The sequence below is a fragment of the Hydra vulgaris genome, chromosome 05, assembly GCF_038396675.1.
Source record: "Hydra vulgaris chromosome 05, alternate assembly HydraT2T_AEP".
Classification (NCBI taxonomy): Eukaryota; Metazoa; Cnidaria; class Hydrozoa; order Anthoathecata; family Hydridae; genus Hydra; species Hydra vulgaris.
This window is the reverse complement of record NC_088924.1, coordinates 45,284,156-45,302,500: the sequence shown is the minus strand read 5'-3', so window position 1 is coordinate 45,302,500 and position 18,345 is coordinate 45,284,156. Positions and strand designations below refer to the sequence as shown.

Sequence of the window (18,345 nt, the reverse complement as noted above, 5' to 3'; positions counted from 1 at the left end):
ATTTTTACACCTTTAGATAGAGCACAAAATTCAGCCTCGCATTTTTAAAGATTTTTTGTTTTAGCTTTCAAGAAATGCAAATGAAACAAATTACTAAATCGTTCCCTTTTTTTTTTGTTTACTCTTACCACAGTTTACTCTACTTGATATGATACTATTTTTCGAAAACTTTTAAAAAAGAAATGCCTTGTAGAAATTAAAATAAAATTAAAAAAAAGTTGAATTTTATTTTTTAATTTTATATTAATTTCTATAAGTTAGTACATTTTTTTTTAATTTGTAAATAAATTTAGCAAAATAAATAGAGAAAAGTTCATTATTTAGTATTAACAGATAACATTTTACAATCGTTCGGTCATTGCATATTATTAATTTGCGCATGCTTTGCAAATGCGTAAAAAATTGTTTTGAAGGAATAAAAAATAAATAAATTCAATAAGCATCATTGCATAAAAAATGCATAAAATATTGATATATCTAATAACTTATTAGGTAGAATAAAAATAATTTCAAAATAAAACTAACTTATATCTCCTAATCTCTTATTTTTATATATATCTTCTTCCTTATATATCTTACTTCTTAAATAAGACTTTCGTTGTTAAATAAAGATACGAACGACAACACTTGATAAAAAAAACAATTTGTCACGCCCTGATCTTAGAAACTTTGATCTTTATGAAAGTCTATTAAGCAAAACGCTTTAAAATTAAAGATAAAAATTTGATTTATAGTCTATTTTTTTTACTTTTGTTCATTTTCTCTTAGGTTAAGATTTATTTTCTTTTTTCAGTTTACGGTTTTTGTTTTCATTTTTGTTTAGGTTACTTTTGTTTTCAGGCACTATTTTTAAAATGCGCAAAAATTATAAAACTATTTAAAAGCCATGACCAAGTCAGCATAACAAAAGTGTTATATGCATGATCATATAAAGATGTGATCACCCGTCTTCATGTGAAACACTGATTTAATAATTTACATTAAATTAAGTAATTCGCATATCATTTATTTAGAAATCAACCGCGTATTGGTTTTGATATAAAAACTGTTTTCCTAAAATCATTCACATTTATTGGAATTCCTACATTTAATTATGGAACTTGTGGTGAGTAGTGATTATTATAAAGCATTATGTAAAGCTTTTTTTGCATTAAATGTCCTCTTTATATTTTATATCTTGAGATATAACATATCTGATGAGGTTATACTAAAGGATTTGAGTTTGGACAGGCACCATTTATGAAAAAAGAAAGTTTCATTTTTATAGCTATCTTTTTTTCTGAAAAATTTAGTTGGCAATAATAATACAATTCAAGTAAAAAGTCTGAAAAATTGAAACGCAAATTTATCTTATTATTTAAAAAACCTATAAAATCTAAAAACTCAAATACTTTCAAAACCTGCATAAGAGTATTTGGAAAAAAAATCTATTTGTAAACATTAAAACTACAATTTTATAGAATTCAAAAACATTTAATACGTTTTTTTAAAAGTTTCTTAAGCGAACAAACACAAAAAGTAGTTCTTGGCGCAATCAGCTCTAAATAGAAAAAAGTAATACGCAGATGATACCAAAGTTATTTCATTGATTAAAACATTTGAAGACAGTCGAATGTTACAGCAAGACTTATGTAAGCTGGTTGAATGGAGCGAAAAATGGTTAATCAACTTCAATAAAGAAAATTGCAAAATTATGCATATCGTCAAAAGAAACTTGAATTGCAAATATTTTATGTGCAGTACACTTGAAATGATTCACCAAAATATTTTAGTTAATCAAGAAACAATGTTAGAGAGTGATCTTGGTGTTATGATATCAAAAAACATCAAATTGGAAAGGCATATAAACACACTTACAGCAAGAGCTAATCGAAAGCTTGGTCAGATAAAGAAATCTTTTAGTCGATTAAATGAAATTATTGTACATGTTGTTGGTTTATCCATACTTGGAGTTTGCAGCACTTGTATGGAACCCTTATTATCAAAAGGATATTGACAAACTTGAAAAAATACAACATAGGGCTACACGAATAACTAGTTTAAAGAGTGTTTGCTATGAAGATAGACTGAAAAGATTTAACTTGGCTACATTGGTAAAACAAGAATAACAAATGGTGGTATGATTCAATATTATGAAATAAGTGAAAATATGGATAAAATTCAATGGAATCATCCTCCTAGAGTAAATAAATATGCAATAACTAAAGGTCATACACAGAAAATACAAAAACAAACAAAACAAAATAAAAATTAATAATAAAAAAACAACATAAAAACAATGATAAAAAAACAAAATACTTTTGCAAACACTATCAAAATTTTAAAATCTTCGGGTGTTAGACTTAGCCATATTTAATTGTATGTGTACAGCAAAAAATTTATTATTTTTATTATTATGTATAATATATATGCATATATTTATATATATGTATACCAATATTTAAACTAAACAAGCATAAAATAAGAGGAGGTATAAGATAAAGAATAAACATAATTGCTTTTGGTTAATCACAGATTATGTTGTGGTGGTAGAAAACCTCTTCTCGGAATCTCAGTTATTTTTACCGGCATTTCAAAGAGGCTTTGCTCCAATACCTAGTTTATCCAATCAGATGAACATCTGTCATTTATGCCTGCTCCATGCTGCAGTAGTAAGGACTTTACTACAAACAGCCAAAATCCTAACTTCATCCAAATTTGTAAAGTATTATTGATGAAATAATACTGGCAGTGTTTTTATAAGTATATATTTTTATATATAGTGGCAATTTATATATGTATATAAATGTATATATATATATATATATATATATATATATATATATATATATATATATATATATATATACATATATATATATATATAAAATATATGTATATATATATATATATATATATATATATATAAAATTTCGTTATATTATTTTAATTTTGTTACATTATTTGGTATTGATTTCTCTCTCTGTTCACGGATACCCTGAAGGTGACCTAAGACTTTATATCAAGTCCCATGAAATTTTTGTTTTGTTTTGGAAAGTAGTTCATTTGTACATTCTGAAACTATCAAAATTTAAATTATTTGTTGGTAGCTTTTTGAGAAAACTTAGTTATTAGTTTTATAAATAACGATGTTTTCATATTAAACTAATACTTTAGCGTCAGCCATTATAGTTGTTTACTTTCTGTAGTTGCAGCAGCGCGATTGGCTATAATAATATTTATTAGTTTCCGATTGGCTTATAGTTGTTGTTGCTTCAAGATTTCAACAATATTTATAAACACATTTTAGCAATAACAGCGACTTTATTTAATTAAGTTAAAAACTTATATTAACTTAAATTTAAAAGCGGAATAAAAAATATAGAAACTATTTCTCAAGAGTAGAAAAGAAATGCAAAAATTTGCTAAAGATCATAACGAGTTATTAAAATGCTTTTGCATATGCTGTATGAAAAAAAGTAATGATTTAAGATCCATTCAAACCAAACGCAATAAACAAGGTCCAAAACAAGGAAAAAATTATGAAAATCTTATCAAGAGATTTTTTTGATAAAGCTACTCTGTTGAAAACCCTGATCTACCTAAAATGTTATGTTCTAATTGCAGAAAAAATCTATCGAGTTTAGAGTAAACAGATTCAAAAAAATTTTTATTCAATGCTTGACCTAAGTACGAAGATAAGTTTTATAAAATAATAAGCCAATTAAATCCAATTATGTTTTTTACTATAATTGTTCTGCTCATAAACAATATTGTGTTTGCACTAAAAAAATAACTTCTTATTACTTTTAGGTCTTAATACTAGAGTTATTCAAGGTGGGAAATGTGAATGTTTTATTTGTGTTAATGGGCGTAAAATTGGTACTGAAAAAGTGAAACTTCCACCAATGGTATCATGTGAAACTAATACAGATATTGACCATAGTCACAGTAATTTGAATCTTTTTACAATCAATGAAAATCTTGTTCTTTGCAAAAGTTTTTTTCAATACATAAGAAAAGATATTAAACATCCTTGCACAAAGTTAGCTAAGCAAAGCAATTTGATAAATCCAATATGCTGAGTTATATTCTCTAACTTCTCTGTGTAAGTGGTATAAAAAATGGATCGGTGCAGGAAGAAACATTGAAAAAGCTAAAAATTTTAATAATGTAGTTAATCCTCCTTTATTGACTGGAAATGTAACAAAGAAGATCTTGGAAATTGTTAACATACCAGGCTCACATATTTTTCTAAGCATAGTAGACAAATTTCTCAAAATAGTTAAAAAAACTTGTTTGAGGACACTAATTAAGGATTTGATTTTGTAAATAGTTATCTATCTACAATTAATTTTGCCAGAGTACCTTATCAAGGTAAACATGGGTTAGAAGTAAATGGTTACAACGAGTTTTTAAAAAAACTTGATCGCTTTTAAATTTATCTGGATGAGCACAAAATTTTTGGTGGAATATATATGAAAGCCTTGAGAGACTTAAGCAATGTTGTTCATTTATGTTTTGGAATAACATTAAATCCAAACTACTCTGATTTTATTCATAGGTTTTCACAAATTTTCAGAGATCTTGGTTCAAACATTCCTCTAAAAGTTCATATAGTGGGGCATCATGTGATGACATCTCTAGCCACAATTTTATTTCCAAAAAATCAAAATAAGAGAAAAAAGTTCTCTTATAAAAGTGTAATGAAAAAAGTGAATCTGAGATGAACTGAGCTGAATCTGAGACCTGAGATGAATGTGAGATGATCTGAAGAGAGGATCTGCGATTGCAATCTGAGAGGATCTGAGATTGTGATCTGAGATGAGATCTGAGATGAATTGAGAGATGAATTGAAAGCGGATTCTAAGAGGGAAAAAAAAATACACAAGTTTGTAATACGGTATGATCTTATTACATTATAATTAGTCATTACAAATAATATTTCTAATATCTTCTGAGGTATTTAAGTCAATATATATTGTATTCTGTATTTCATTATTTTGGTTTTGATTATGTATTGTTTGTGATTTTGTACAGTTTTCAATTTTTTTCTCCACATTTTTTAATTCTTTGATTGAGTATGATTTTGACAAATCTAATAACGTTAAATCAACCAATAATTTTTGACAATGTTGCTTTAAAGAATTGATATTCATTATTAATATGTAAACCTATAACAAAAAAAAAATATTAAAAAAAAATAACATTAAAATATTGCTTCACGCAGTTTAACAATATAAGTGACTACAGATTTAGTTGCTTTACAACAATTACATTGTCGATCGCATTCCATTATCATATCGTTTATATTACATTCTATACAATCAAATTCAATGTCGTTTATATATTGTTCATAAATTTTTCGTAGTTTTCTTTTTTCAGAATATTTTTTTGTTTGCCATTTTTGGAAAAGATATTAGAACATTACAATCTTATTATAATAGAGATAATTTAATTGAACGATTTAATTTACGTCCACGAAATAATATCAACTATTCAACTATACAAAAACAATGCTATCAATGTAACATTTAATATACACTTGTAATAATATATTAATTGTGAATAAAAAATAATATATTAATTGTTAATATCATTGTGTAATTTTTTTTTACCCAATCTCATCTCAGATTCAATCTCACATCATCTCACTTCTCAGATTCATCTCACATCATCTCAGATCTCATCTCAGATCTCACATCATCTCAGATCTCACATCGATCATCTCACATCACAATCATCTCAGATCTCACATCGATCTCAGATCATTTCGCATCTCAGATCTCAGATTCAGCTCAGATTCACTTTTAGACTTTTCATAAGACTTTTATTAGAGAACTTTTTTCTCTTCTTTTGATTTTTTTGAAATAAAATTGTGGCTATAGATGTCATCAATCATGTTGAAGAGTTTATTGTTATGAAAGGAGGAATGTTAGGTAAGTGCATGTTTAGAAAAATAACTGATAACTTTTTAATTTTTACGTATAAAAATATTAATATTAAATATTTTAAATTAAAGATTTAAGGTATTAAACTGAACAAGCATTGGAATTAGTCCATCAAGACTTCATACTATTTAGATAATTACGAAAGGTAGGACAACACAACGCCAATTTTAATGAAGTCTTGCAAAGAGCTGTCTGTGTGTACATTACAAGGCATTTATAGTTAAAGGGTTACATATAAATAAGAAGTATTTACTTTATAAATTTAAGTAAATGTAGTGTGTTTCATTTGTAAATATTTCCTTTATTTTTAAAAAGAAATATTTTATTTAGAATTTTTCATTACAAATCCATTAAGCCATTGTATTCTTGTAAACCTACCTTATCCTCTTCAATGAAAAATAAAGCTAACTTTTAAAAAGTGATAAATTAGTCATTGTTTTAACTAGAAAGCCCAAATTGTTATCAGAAGTTATTTCTAAACACGATCCTCAAAGTGTCAATCCACTAGATCAAACAACCAAACAAATTATATACAACTACTTGATTCACTCGCAGTGGTCTTAGGGTGAGTCAGAGGGGTATTAACCTCTAGTTAAAACAAGTCTTATAACTTAGATTTCTCAAAAAGCTGCCGAAAAACGATTTTTTTTGGGATAGTTTTGGAATGTGTACATGATAATATTACCTCTTTTAAAAAAAAAAAATTTTTTCTCTTATTAATTTTTCATTATCATCCTTAAAACAATCCTTACTAATCTTAAATTGAAGTGATTTAACTGCTTTTACACTATTATAGCAAAATTAAAAGAAAAAAAAATACAATAAATGCAGCAAAAATAACACAACTACTTTTATATTACAATATTTATATCTTATCTAAGCAAAAAGCTTGTATTGAGATCAACTTTGAAGGCACTATGAACAGCTTCTCCAGTCTGTTCAGCATCCCAGAGAACAACAATTAAACTTCACAAATGGGAGAATATAAAAGACAACTATATAGACTTTCCAGGTAACCTTCACCTCTGTATCAGCATCCCAGAGAACAACAATTAAACTTCACAAATGGGAAAATATGAAAGACAACTATATAGACTCTCCAGGTAACCTTCAGCTCTGTATTTAAATGTATCCTTGCATAATGCTGTTGGTCACAAAATGATACTTTAAACTCTTCAATAACTGAAGAAGCATTGCTGTCTAATTCATATCCAAAGGTGCACTCTTTAACCTTTGCAAACTTTCTGAGGCAATGAACTATAGGCAATAAATTAATTTGAGATGCTAACACATCTCTCTAAATAATCTACTTTTTCCAGAAGTTTATTGGAATTGTTCCCATCAAAGCCTATCCCATGATAACCTCGAAGTAAGATATAATGTTCTTTAAGCCAATTTTTAAAAAGAGGCCAATGATCTAAAAGTAGTCTACCAATTAATGTCACAATCCCCATAGGAAGATGTAACTCTGGTGGAGAGACAAAGTGATTAAATTCATCTTCAGCATTTTTATCTAAATAAACAAGTCGAAAACTAATAACATTTTTAAAATCTTTCATCTCTAACCGCTTTACCCCATTTTCAACAAATAAGTTGTGCCAATGATCAAAAGAACCTAACGTTCTTGGAGTACTACTTTCTCAGGAACATTTGCCTTCACACCACATCCAGGCATATTTACCTGAATAAGAAGACAAACCAAAGATGCTGTTAGCACATTTTAAGTCAAATGCAAGGTGATATGTAACATCATTGAGATTTAATCTACTCAAGATTTTCTGCAAATATCCATTGTCTTCACAAACATCTTCAACAATAGCAAGAATAAAACACCTTTTAACTTCACTGTCAATGTAATCTCATTTTTATTGGTTTTATCAAAGACATTTACAATTACTTTAAGAAATCTTTGACCTCCATCAATTGATATACGTACCATATTGGAGAGAGGATCCAATCCTTTTTCCATTAATATACTAAGAATAAATTCAGGTGTCATGGATAAATACTACATTTCTTGTTACAATTTCATCATCCCAAATAAAGTTATCTTTTATATTCAGTTCTATTTTATATTTAGATTTAATTTCTTCTTGTAATGATGTCATCATACTAATTACATTATTCTCCACAACATTAGATGATCCCAGATTCTTACGGAGACTTGATATCAGTTTTTTGTTTTAATTCTTGTCGATTCCAGTATAGAAGTTAATTCCATCACTGTTTGAAATGATATCTGATTAAAAAACTTTCTAGAAGATCTATTGTCTTTAGTTTCAACAGTTAAAGTTAACGGATTTCCACCTTAAAGATAAAGTATAATTAATTATATGTATCTTTAACCTACCCCTTTAAATTTACAATGCAAACATTTGAGAAAGTTGTTAGCAACCTATACAATTGCTTAGTTAAAAGCCTCATATCTACTGAGTGTTTTATATGTGCATTTAAATTTTATCTGAACATATAAACCCTTTTAAGTTAATTAAAAATGAATATATAAAAACTTAGACACCTTTAGATATTTTAAAGGACTGGCCTCTCTAAATGCCTTCTCGTTCCAATTTGTTTTTTATTATGCCTGAAGGAACTTGCTCACATAATGTGGGATCAAGAGTGTCTGCCAAATTAATTAAATTTAAAACAGCCTGACTAGAACAACAGTTGTTATGGCATCCTGAAGAATAAAACTTACTCTTAATTTAATATATGCCTGATGGTTTTTTATTGAAGTTTATAAATGAATATTTGAAAACTTTAAATTTACTTATCAAGTAACTTATTATTTAATTTTTAACCTCTTGCAAGGAGAGTAAAGCAGCAGCTGCACATTTTTTTAGAGATTCAACATCTATTGTATTAACATGAGATGATTGTATAAGTTCACTAAGCTCAGTACTCATCTAATTCTTGGTCTGTCAACCTATTTCTAAAATAATACTTTATAAAAAATTTATATCTTTACATATATTAATCATTTAACTTGAATAATTTTAAAGTCCATATACTTGAGAAACTTTACTTATCCAGTTTGAAAGATAAGTGTTTGATCCCTTTTCCAGCAAAAAGATGTTTCTTCTACAACTTGAACAAATTACATCCGGACAGACATTAAACTCTGCATTGTACTCAGACCAAATATACTCCTTGATTTTATTTGCTACAGATGGTCGTATTTTTACTAAAGATTTTGAATAGTTACCTTTTTTTTCCAAACAAACTGCAAAAACAGACTGTTTTAAATCAGCCATCTTTACCGTATAATGTTTTTTACTTGAATCATTTCAAAACTATTAAAGAAAAAGCTATTTTGAATTTTTATTTAACTTATGAGCTAATTTGAATTTTTATTTAACTTATGACTCTGCGAGGGAATTTTGATCTTTTTTGTTTTGTTCATTAGTGAAAATTAGTGTTGTGTAATTTATGGACGATCCCTAATCTAAAAGTTAAGTGAAAAAATAATGCAGTATACTATTTTGATGGTTATCTAAATTCTGTCGTTATTGCGCACTCGGTTTAGAATGTTTAACGAGGGCGTTGTAAAATAGCTGTGAAACTTTAAATTTCCTTATTATATCAATAGCAAATAATTTTAAGTTTCAATTATTTTTAAAAATAATAAATTTAATAAAATGGCTTAATTTAAATATAAAATTAAAATTTTCAATTATGTTCTTAATAAAAACACTTTTTAAACCCCATTGCTTTTTTAAAAAAAAAGTTAAGGTCGCCGCGCAAGTTCAAATCAACATCATTATAGTTCTATAGATTTTATATTCTATATACAAACATGTTGTATACTCATTTTCCTTGCATGACCTCAACTTAGTTGTATAAAAACTTGAAATGTAAAACTAAAATATCATTAGTAAATAATCATGACACATAAGCAACAAATTCCTTTCGTTTTTTAGAATTTTTAGCTTTTTAAAAAATATTTTTGTTTGTTAAAGTGTATAATACAGTTACATATGTGTGTATATAATCATATTTATTTTGTATTTCGAAAAAAATCGAAAAAAATTTAAAAAAGAATGTCGCCACAGGTAGGACTCGAACCATGGCTTTTTGTTCAGAACCTCTGCGCGCTAACATCTCGGCTACTCTGGCACATTTACAAACGACATTTTAAAACGAAGTTTCAACATTACATAGTTTGAAGTTTACCCACGTTAGATATTTGCATACACATTATTTCACTTTTTTTTAAAAACAAAATGTTGCGACTCTTTCTCGCTATTACCACAGTTGCAATGACTGCCAAGAGTTCTGTATCAAACATGCTCAAAAGGGCACTACTACTATTAAGTTTAGCATTATTATATAGATAATAAAAATTATTATTTTCTAAAAGAAAACCACAAAATACTCAACTACACAACCAATGTAATAATTGCAGTTAAATAAAATTTTATTATAAACACAACAAGGCGCTAAAATTGGTACTTTTTGGACAAATAAATCCAAGTCGATAAGTTACATGAATATATATAAGGGTGTATATAAATATTGTGCGATCAATAAACATAAGTTTTAATACCGAGTAATAAAGTATTAAATACAATTATTATCTTATTATTTGGTATTAATTATTATCTTATTACTTGGTACTGTTTCCAAAATTTTGAAGACTTTTTTTTTTATTTTAACATGATTTATTTTGTAACAGTTTTATTTTTTCGCTGTTTTATGTCTGATAATATTCTGTTCTACTCAACAATACAAATAAAATAGTTGGTACCCTGTTGTTGTTTTATATACTTTTTAAAGATTTATTTTTATTGATTTCATTTTCCATACAAAAAGTGTAAGTTATTTGAAGAAATTTTTTGAAAGAATACAAAAAAATTGATTGACTTACTAAAGTTTGCTTAATCCAAGGTTTGACTTTAGCGGAGAATTAACTTAGAGTTAGAGAACCAGTGTTCTGTTTAACTCTAAGTTAATTCCTCAATTAAAAACCTCACCCTCCATACCTCCTATTGTTTTATGATTGCTGTAAGGAATTTTTATGAGCATAAATATCTTTCTCTAAAATCATTTTTTTTTTGTTTTTTTGTTTTTTTTTAAATGAATGATTTTTTTTTTCATATTTTAATTTAGCACCGAGTTTTGTTATTTTTTCGGGAGAAGTTGAGCTTTATAAATCCAAAACCTTCGAGGTAAGTTTTATTGTCATTTGTAATATTGTTATATTAAATATTATTAAAAACTATACCTAATTTAACTTTTTAAATAATTTTTTTTTGTGATGTTGTACATAAATTTTTTCTCTAAACTTTATATAAAAAATGATGTTTTTGTTGTACTCGGTACATTAGTATTTTCTGTGAACTTCATATAAAACCTTTGAATTTTATATATAATTTGTAAATGATGTTTTTTGTATAGCATATAGTAAATTGTAACCTAAAGTTTAAATTTAACTAAGTAATTTTTTTAGTTACCGTATAGAACAAACCTTCATTTTCAGTTAAGGGTGTACTTAAGACAAAGTTTTTCAAACAGAAAGCTACTGACTTGTTTCTAAAATTAACTTTCTATAAGTATTATTATAAATAATTTAAATGTAAAATTCTGTCGAACAAAAAACTTTTAAAAAACTTTACTAGTTCAAAAAATGTCCTTTATTTATGCATAACTCTAGATACATACTGTTCTCAAATACATATTCTTTCTTCGTAATTTATTTTTACAATTAAAATCTAAAATCTATTTTATACTTTATTTGTAAAAAAACTCTGCATAAATGATTGTTTAGAGGGGTGCATCGTGAAAATGAGTTAAAAAATAATAACAAAAATGAATTAATAAATTTTTTTAAATGGGATTTTCGTGACTTTTGGTTTTGTTTTAATACAGAAGCACAAAGCAAATTTTGAAAAAATGTTAATTATTAAGGTAACTTTTAAAACGATGCGGTTTTTTAATAACTCGTCCTTATTTATTGTTATCCTTATTGTGACGGCCTAATCTTTTGGAGTGACGGTCAGTCTTATTCTAACATCAAATATGAATTTTTTTTCAAAAATTACATATTTGGTGTTAAGTAAAATTAGCAAGACGGTCAATTATTCAGAAATAGCGATCTAATATGTGTTTTTTTAAATAAACGCTATTTCATTTGTAACATTTAGTTTACAACATTTACTGTTTTTAAATAATGAACAATTGCATGTAACAACACCAATATTATTGGTGTATTTATGGTAGCAATACCGCACCACGCCTTAAAAAAAAAAATGTCTTTAGCTGTCAAGAAAAGTATTTTTTTTCAATAATATATCTATTTAAATAGTCCAAGTGCACAATTGTAAAATTAATGAGTAAAAATAAAAAACTTGTAATGAGTTTCGTTAAAATAAACTTTTAATAACATAATTTTTTTATTAACGCTTTTGTTGTTTTTCTTTTCTATATGTCACTTTCTGAGCATCATATTGTAGATAAAGAAATCCGAGAAAGAATATACAATGCATTTGAAAAATCCACTACCACTTTTTGGCGATAAAAAAGTAGATTTCTTTCACAAAGATTTATTTAAAAAGGTGTTTATATTTTATTGTTGATAAACAAATTTTTCTATAATATTGTTTTTTTGTTTTTTCGTATTGTGTTCGTAATTTTCTGATTGTAGGAACGCTTGTTTGTTTTTAATATATTGCAGGAACGCGTGTTTGTTTTTATTGTAGGAACGCATGTTTGTTTTTTGGTTTAATACTTCTTTTTTGGAGTACGACATAACGTCAGCTCGCCCAATTACAAGCAATAAAAATGACAACGTAAAACACATCTTGTTCAGTAAAAATGAGCTTGATAAAGCAAATAAAGACAAAAAACACAAATTTTTTCCTGAGAATTTTAAGGTTTTTAATTTTATATTGGTATTATATCAAAACTTTTATAAATATCTTTTTTATTGAGTTGTTTTTTAACTGTTCATTGGTTTTTAGCTATCTTTAAACATCACACTTCCTGAAAATGGGAAAGAAAATATAGATAAAGGATGTAATAATAAAGAAGCGAAACAATGTGGTGATAAATTAAAATCTAATGAAAATAAAAATGAGAAATTAAATTCCTCATCTACAGATAAATTTAATGAACTTAGCGATACACTAAAAATTTCACCAACTTCCCCTGAAAATTTTAGTAGGACATTATCTCCGCTTTCTAAAAAACGAGAGAGCCCTGCCTCAAACAATGGTGATTCTCTTACTCGTTCCTTAAGTCTATCTTTAGACACCCTAACTGTAGATGATACACCTACAGTAGAAGAAGAGCAATTAAGTGATGACGAAGAAGAAGAAGAAGAAGAAGAAGAAGAAGAAGAAGAAGAAGAAGAAGAAGAAGAAGAAGTGATAACGATATTAAGTGATAACGATAAAGAAGAAGAAGAAGAAGAAGAAGAAGAAGAAGAAGAAGAAGAAGAAGAAGAAGAAGAAGAAGAAGAAGAAGAAGAAGAAGAAGAAGAAGAAGAAGTAGAGCAATTAAGTGATGATGACGAAGAAGAAGAACAGTTTATGGAGATTTATACATTTAAATTTTTTCCAACTTGTCCGTCATAAAAAAAAAATGACGATGAAACCTACTGACATCTTTTAAACGACGTAGTAGCCTTTTATAAAAAATCACAAAAGATGGAGTTCCAATACACACTCCATTGTGTCTTATAAGAGCAATTACAATCAAAAATTGCATTAGCACTAATTAAAATTTTTATGGAAAAACTATAATTTTTTTAAATTTTATTTATTCGGTTATTCTTTAATATAATTCTCAAAAAAAATCTATTTTAAACTGAATATTTTGTTGATCAAGTTTTTAGTTTTATTTTTTAAACAACTTTAAACTAGATTCAGGCTTAGCCAGGAAGGCGTGGGATTTCACGTCAGAATATGACCACACAAATATTATTTGATTTTACTTAACTTGACCACGGCTTTAAAAATTTGTATACTTTTAAAAAACGCGCTAAAAAAATCAATCACAAAAAAATCGCGCTAAAAAAATCAAATCTCAACTCAACTATAAACTACAAACTTAAAAAAAACTTTGATTTAGACTATAAAGAAACTTAAAAACTATAAAGACTTAAAAAAAACTTAACTATGGTTAAAGAAGCAAAAAATTTTCGTAAAAAAAATAGCGAAAAACAAAATAAAAATAACTTAACTAAAACTAAAATAGCAAAAATAAAATTAAAACTTAACTAAAATAAATAATAAACTATAACGATATGATTATCTAAATTACGTTTGGAATAAATAACTTTGAATCGTTTATCTTTCCTAATGTTTTTATAATTTAATATTATGCGAAACCCTTTTTAAATAAAGTAACAACTTACAACTGACAATTGTCTAATAAACGCGTACATTTAAAAGTTTAAAAAAAGATTCTTAACAATTCTTCGCACAAAAAGTAAAAAAGTACAAATAATTAAATCGTTTATTTAAAAAATTGTTATAATTCCTTTTTATTTAAAAACAATAATAATAAAAAATAAATACTTATATAAATATAAAAAAACTTATATTATTCATTAATGTTTTTATAAAAAATCATTAGCAGTGATTTATTACTTTATTTATGCGTTTCAATAATATAAAAACGTAAGTAAAGATCAAAGTTATTCAAACGGCTTTCAAAAAAGTTTGCCTTTTTTTTTCTTCTCAGCAAAAACTAATGATTCTAATATTAAGTTTATTAGAGATTTAAAGTCGTCGCTTATAAATTTTTTTTTTCTTTTTAATTTTTACTTTTGTTATTTTTACTTATAACAAAATCTTATATAATTAGATAATATAAATAAAAAATTATAAAACTTTCAACGATACTGATACTTTAATTAAAATCATTAGCTACTTTATTTAAAAGCGTTTTGCTAATAAAAAAACATTAGTAAAGATAAACGTGTCGAAATTATTTATTTTCAACGTAATTAAAAACTAATTATTTCAGCGCATTTATTAAAAACCGTGGTTAAATCTACTTGATCTCAAAATATAACTTGATAGTTGGATCTATTGTTTTTTTTTTTCAAAAAAAGTTAAAGCCAAAATTGGCCTCCCAAGATGGCGGCGATATTTAATTACTAGAGGTTAAAGTCAATAAAAATTCCATATGCCTTTCCCGAAATACAAAATAGAAAAATAATAAAAAAAAAATTTTTTTTTTAAATTAAAGATAAAAAAGAAGTTATCTTTTTGAATATATTAAATTTAATATTAATTAATTAAATTTAAATTAAATGGCATTAGCGAAATTTCTAAACTTAGTTAATTTTTATGTATAATTTAGGTACCCTTTAGTTCTTAGTTACCCAATGCTGTATGCTAGAAGGTTAATAACATAACACCACGGTAAGCGGCAATCATGTCTACCTACAATTTTATATTTTCAATTTTTTATAACAAGATACAATTATATTTATAAAGATATAATTATATTAAGATATATAAAAGAAAAAAATTGGATACATAACATTGGGCAAGAAAATTACATACCCTCTTCTAATGTCACACTTTGCTCAGAACATTTTGAAAAATCTTGTTTTGATAAGACTGGACAGACAATTCGTTTAAGGCAAAATTCTGAGCCAACAGTTTTTACATTTCCAAAACAATCTTTAAAGGTTTGTATAAGTTAACTTAAAAATAATAAAAAAATAAATCGTGAGATTTTGTGCTCCCTTATGCTTGATGAGATGGCAATAAAGAAGCAGGTACAATGGGATAGAAAGAAATTTAGAGGATTTGTTGATTTTGGAAATGGAACTAATAATGATGATTCTTAACCATTGGCAAGAGATGCACTTGTTCTAATGGTGGTTTCAATAAATAGTTATTGGAAAGTACCATGTGGTTATTTTTTTATTGATGGACTAAATGGAGCGGAACGTGCTAATTTAGTTAGAAATTGTTTGAAGATACTTTTTGATATTGGTGTAAAAACTGTTTCACTAACTTGCGATGGTCCATCATACAACTTTGCAATGCTTTCTGAACTTGGTACAATTTTAAAACCAAGTAATTTATTACCCAGTTTTCCCAATCCAAGTAAGTCATCTGAAAAAGTGTATGTATTGTTAGATGTATGCCACATGTTAAAACTTCTCAGAAATACACTGGCAGATCTTCTCAGAAATACATCTGGCAAGACTATCTAGAGCTCTTTTTCTGTGCTGTAAGATCTGCAGGAACGTTTAACAACAAACCCAATTGCCAACAATTTACAGCCACATATAAACGACTCCTGATGCGAAGTAGCATTCAATGTTCAAATGGTAACTGCAGCATCAGAGATAAAACACATATATTAAATGTATTAGACGATTCTTTTGCAGACTCCAGCACTAAAATATCTATGACTGAAATCGAATTAATAAGAAAATATGATTTGATGGAGAGAAAATTAACTAGTAGTGATCATGATTATGCAGATGTTCCAAATTTCAGCAACCTATCTGTATACAAAAAAGCTTCAATTTCATATATTGCTGGATATGTAGCAAAAATGACTTCAAAAAAAATTATCAGCATTAAATGTCAAAATGCACTAGTACTCCCTTTTCATTTAGAACAAAATAGCTTTTTAAAATTAAAAGACAGAGGAGGTTTGATTAAACCAACCATAAGTGTTATCATCATATACGAAGAAAGTGAAAAGTGTTTCCAAAGATTGCTTGCTTCGACAAATGGCCATCTTCCAAATGAAATCGGAATTTAAAAAGCAATTGCAAGTGCTGTTTTGAGATCAGTGGATTTCTCAAAAATTTTCACTGAACTAGCATCTCATATGTTTGACTCAGCAATAAGTGATAACCATTTATTTTGGCTGGTTCAACTCATTTCAGAAAACTATGCAAAAATACGACTTTATCACCTTGGAAAAGAACAAACTGCCAAACTAACTGGAAAAAAGCTCCGGAAGCAATTGACAAAACTTGTCTTATTTTACAATCAATAATGTCTTTTTATTAATGATTATATATATATATATATATATATATATATATATATATATATATATATATATATATATATATATATATACATATATATATATATGTGTGTGTGTGTGTGTGTGCATAAATTGTATTATAAACAGTATTAAACAGATAATTTATAGTTAAACTAAAATTAAAAAAGTAAAAAATTTATTAAAACTATTTCATATTTTTTTATTCTAATTTAAAATAATTATTTAAAGTTGGTAGGAAGATGTTAATTTAGATAAATATTAGGTTCTTATTTGTTTTTTACTTCTACTAATAGGTTAACTACCAGATTCTATGTATAATACAAGTTTCCTAATTGTTCTTTACCAATGTTAAATGAACTATTTCTTAAAAACTTTAACTAAAATTTTTAAGAAATAGTTCATTTAACATAGTTTAAAATTTTTTCTTGTTGTTTTTCTTAATTTTAAGTAAAACCGAAAATTATATTTATATTTGAAGCTTGTACATTAAATGATATTTATACACGAAAGATATAAAAGTTCGCGACAAAAGTTTTTTAATTTGTAATCAACCTAATTCGCCGCCATCTTGGGAGGCCAAAACTGGCTTCAAAAAATTTGCCGTGTACGCTATCCAGTTATATTTTGAGATCAGTGCACTATGGTTTCGGAGACGCCATTTTTTGGCATAAATTAATAACTACAATTTAAAAACAAAATAGCTAATAATTTTTATTTTTCAAGATTTTCGAAAAACTTCTGGAAACTTCTGCGTGCTTCTGGAAACTTCTGGATACTTCCTTTAATTATTAAAAAACTTCCGTGACGTTGACACGGACCAGACTTAAGAAAATAAAACAAACCAAAAAAGATGCATTTGTTTTGTCCGCTGCAAAATGGCACTTGTCAACGAAATTCTGCCTGTGTGCTGTCACCTGTCAGCTGATTGCTCATGTCATGGCATGCTAAGACTCCAGACTCCTGAACTTTTTGCTGTGGTAGTATAGTTCGTTTCGTTTTTAAGACATGTAAAATTAGGAACACTTTTTAGCATTGTTCGATGTTGGTTGCAAATGTTTTGTCCAATACTATATATATATATATATATATATATATATATATATATATATATATATATATATATATATATATATATATATATATATATATATATATATATATATATATATATATATATATATATATATATATATTATTATATATATATATATATATATATATATAATATTATTATATATATATATATATATATATATATATATATATATAATATATATATATATATATATATATATATATATATATATATATATATATATATATTATATATATATATATATATAAATATATTTAATATATAGATATATTTTATTTATATCTGTTGTAAAAATAATCATTAGATGAATTCATATTCAAAAAATCA

At 26.2% G+C, this 18,345-nt stretch overlaps 1 protein-coding gene across 7 annotated transcripts in view; it reads left to right on the top strand.

Annotated features, from left to right (window-relative positions):
* Positions 1 to 13,756, top strand: part of LOC136080900 (phosphatidylinositol 3,4,5-trisphosphate 3-phosphatase and dual-specificity protein phosphatase PTEN-like) — an 83,322-nt gene extending 69,566 nt beyond the window's left edge. For all 7 annotated transcript variants that reach the window (XM_065798291.1, XM_065798290.1, XM_065798293.1 and 4 more), the window contains 5 exons: positions 1,014 to 1,105; positions 11,040 to 11,098; positions 12,383 to 12,484; positions 12,629 to 12,802; positions 12,890 to 13,756. In XM_065798291.1, coding sequence (XP_065654363.1) covers positions 1,014 to 1,105; positions 11,040 to 11,098; positions 12,383 to 12,484; positions 12,629 to 12,802; positions 12,890 to 13,504 — 1,042 coding nt within the window. In that variant the 3' untranslated portion in view covers positions 13,505 to 13,756. The remainder of the gene's footprint in view (positions 1 to 1,013; positions 1,106 to 11,039; positions 11,099 to 12,382; positions 12,485 to 12,628; positions 12,803 to 12,889) is intronic.
* Positions 13,757 to 18,345: the final 4,589 nt, after the last annotated feature.